This window comes from Lactuca saligna, chromosome 5 (assembly GCF_052625555.1).
Source record: "Lactuca saligna cultivar CGN05327 chromosome 5, ASM5262555v1, whole genome shotgun sequence".
NCBI lineage: Eukaryota > Viridiplantae > Streptophyta > Magnoliopsida > Asterales > Asteraceae > Lactuca > Lactuca saligna.
The window spans coordinates 245,603,859-245,607,293 of record NC_136421.1 but is presented as its reverse complement, the minus strand read 5'-3'; the positions used below and the strand labels follow the sequence as shown (position 1 = coordinate 245,607,293).

At 35.8% G+C, this 3,435-nt stretch overlaps 1 protein-coding gene across 1 annotated transcript; it reads left to right on the top strand.

The window, feature by feature from the left end:
* The first annotated feature begins 1,249 nt into the window (after positions 1 to 1,249).
* Positions 1,250 to 3,116, top strand: PE11 (pectinesterase 11). The gene is made up of 5 exons (XM_078957126.1): positions 1,250 to 1,888; positions 1,958 to 2,117; positions 2,200 to 2,388; positions 2,495 to 2,733; positions 2,826 to 3,116. The coding sequence occupies exons 1-5, from the start codon at positions 1,659 to 1,661 to the stop codon at positions 3,022 to 3,024; spliced, it is 1,017 nt and encodes a 338-aa protein (XP_078813252.1). The 5' UTR covers positions 1,250 to 1,658; the 3' UTR covers positions 3,025 to 3,116.
* The last annotated feature ends 319 nt before the right edge of the window (positions 3,117 to 3,435 follow it).

Here is a 3,435-nt window from a genome sequence, read left to right as displayed (position 1 = left end):
ATTCATATATGAATTCCACTTCCCCTCTACTCACCCACCTACCAAATGCCACTTCCGCCACCTTTGCCACCATCTCTACAACCACCCACCTGAGACCTCACCATAACGCACTACCACCGGTTGGAGTGGTGTTACTCCACCCTCGTGGTGCCACCAAACCTCATCGCCTGTTGCTATTGCAACATCATGTTTGGACATATTTTTTCTTTTCTACACAAATAATTTAATGATTAAATGACATTTATACAATATGATTATAAAAATTAGCTTTGATTGAACACCATTTGATTTAGCATCTTAATCAAAATAAGTTTTGAATTTATTGAAACTCTTCCAAATGCCTAGAACAAAGTTTATGTATTCTCGTTTAACTAATCAAATTTGTTACATATCTGATCTTACACAAATGATTTGTATTATAGATTTTGGATAGGGGAGAGCGTTTGACTTGGTTGAAACTGACCGAGACTCCTTATGACAAGATGAGCCGATTATTGGTTCTTCATATGTGGCAATCGGTTCCAAACTGGTTCGGTGCTACTAGTTCCAGGAAATAACCAGAATCGACCTAAAATTTGAAGATCACTTCCTAATCTAATCTTATCTTTACATCTAATCTAAGCCTTCTTGATCAAGAAATTAAAGAATAAAGAATAATAGTTGATAATTGAGTTAAAGATATCGATGAAACTCAAGTATGTTCTTTAATTGTTTTGGTATAAAAATAGAATGTTATATATAGTAAACACATAAATTTGAGTACTTTGCTTGCATTTAATCCTGATTGTCAGTAATTTTAATGATTATTTGATTATAATTCTTCAAAATCACAATAATCACTCTAAAACTCCCATCACATAGTATTTGACTATTTGTTACTATGATTTTACAATAATCACTCTAAAACTCCCATCACATAGTATTTGACTATTTGTTACTATGATTTTACAGGTCAGACATGCTATTTTAAGATCGAAATTGACACGGGTAATATCACAAAACGGACACCATTTTCATCGACTATATCATTTAACACAAAGAGCTTTAGCAACTTGTACTTACTGCATTGGTACTTGTACCTGTTCCAACCGGGTAATTAAACCGAGACCAGCACTTATATAGGCTATACGATCCGGTTCTTGATTCAAGTAAACGGTTCCGGACCGTTTTTGGTCCATTTGGCTTACCCCTATTTTTGTAATTTACTGTTTTTGGGAGGAAGCATGTTTCATAAAATAGGGCTGGCACACAGCAAAGAGAATGCGGGAAAGTAAGCAATTTTCAAAATCATTACACGTTCCGTGTTCTCTCCGCCCCACTCCCCCACATCACATGCATTGCAAGTTTGCAACTCACCCTTCTTCTTCATCATCAAGTTGCGTGTAGTGTAGATTTCAATCGAATCATTTATTTCTTCATTCAATTTTGTAAAATTAGGTTAGAAAAATCCTCCCCTCGCCGTCATTCATTTACTCATGAATTTCAGAGAAAACCCAGCTGTAACTGCAAGAAATCGGCTCAAGTTTCAGTTGACATTCATTTTTAACTCAAAATTTTAGTATTTTACCCCTTTAATTAGCCTGCAATCTAGCGAAAAGGAGTGGGTTTGGTCTGTTTTCGCTTGATTAATACATCTACTATATCGGATCTGAATTCACATGGGCTTCGTCACGTATATAGTTATCGTTTATCCGTTGATTTTGCTTCTGAATGTTTGCTCTGGATCGTTGTCGTCAATGGCGGTTCCATTTTCTACTACGGATGCGATTTTGATAGTTGTAGATCAATCAGGACAAGGTGACTATACAACGATACAGAAAGCCATTGATGCGGTTGCTTCTAATAACTCCCAGCTTATTTACATTTCGATCAAACCAGGAACATACAGGTATCTCATACTCCACTTTCAGTTGAATTATATTTACATTTCATTTGATTGAATTTTTGGTTTGATCAGAGAGAAAATCGCTGTCGCGGCGGATAAACCCTTCATAACTTTGAGTGGTACGGATGCCAACAACACCATTATCACATGGAACGACGGTGGAGACATATTCGATTCTCCAACAGTATCTGTAATGGCTTCTGATTTCATTGCAAGATATCTCACAATTCAAGTACTCTCTACCCCTCTCATACCTTAACATCGCCATTTGCAAACTAGTTTCGATTGATCTGATAATGATTCAAATTTTGCAGAACACATTTGGGACTAGCGGGAAAGGTATTGCATTGAGAGTATCAGCAGATCGGGCTGCATTTTATGGGTGCCGAATTATCTCTTACCAAGACACTTTGCTTGATGATTCTGGTAGACATTACTACAACGATTGCTACATCGAAGGTGCTGTTGATTTCATTTGTGGAAATGCTGCTTCTATTTTTGAAGTAAGTTCATGATCCACTATTTCAATGCGCATTTCAAATTGATACACCTTATTTCATAACAAAAAATTATATATTTTGTCACGTCATCATGTCATATGTATTGCAGGGTTGCCATTTACATTCGGTGGCTAAAAGTTTTGGAGTAATAACAGCTCAACATCGGAATTCACCTTTAGAGAATACGGGATTAACATTCGTGGGTTGTAAAATAACGGGTTTGGTTGGTGGGACGGTTCTCGGAAGGCCGTGGGGTCCATACTCACGTGTCATATTTGCACAGACTTTTATGTCAGATACAGTATCACCTCAGGGATGGATTGATTGGGATGATCCAAGCAAACAAAGGTGCACACTTTATCTTAAAGTGCCCTATTTTTGAATTTTGATAATTAAAAAGTTAAAACAATGTGATTGATTAGTGAATCTTGTTTTTTTAGAACGGTGTATTATGGAGAATACAAGTGTTATGGTCCAGGGGCAGATAGATCAAAGAGGGTTGGATGGTCACGTGAGTTATCACGTGATGAGTGTGCACCTTTTGTGAATAAGACCATGATTGGGGGGAGAAGTTGGCTTAGATCTACACCAATCCACTTCAAGAAACAATTGCCTCATCCCATTGGTCTTGGTGTTTAATAAAATGGACAAAACTAGAATTACATTAACTAATTTATGTGGATGGATTATTTTGCATTTCATTTGGTTTTAAAAAATAAGTTGTAAAGTTATTTTTATTCGTGTTTATGTATTCATTGAGTGTATTTATGGGGGATTATTTTTACTAAACCATTAAACAGTCCAGTCCAAACTTATCTTTCTCTAGTCTTATGTTATGGACTTGTATATTGATGCTCTTCATGAGGTATTTAGACCTCAAAATTGAACTCAGCCATTAATAAGTAGGGTAAAGTTGTAAGTTAAACAATGATCATCTCAATGAAATAAATGGTAAAAAGACTTATATTGCTCTAAACATATACAGAGTCTTGTATATGAAAAAAACAAGTATATCAATGGACATGCAAAGGAATAAATATATTTACAAAG

Coding starts and splice junctions, on each gene's coding strand:
- PE11 (XM_078957126.1), top strand. CDS start 1,659: ATGGGCTTCGTCACGTATATAGTTATCGTTTATCCGTTGATTTTGCTT. Junction 2,118..2,199: donor CAAGATATCTCACAATTCAA/GTACTCTCTACC, acceptor CAAATTTTGCAG/AACACATTTGGGACTAGCGG. Junction 2,389..2,494: donor ATGCTGCTTCTATTTTTGAA/GTAAGTTCATGA, acceptor TATGTATTGCAG/GGTTGCCATTTACATTCGGT.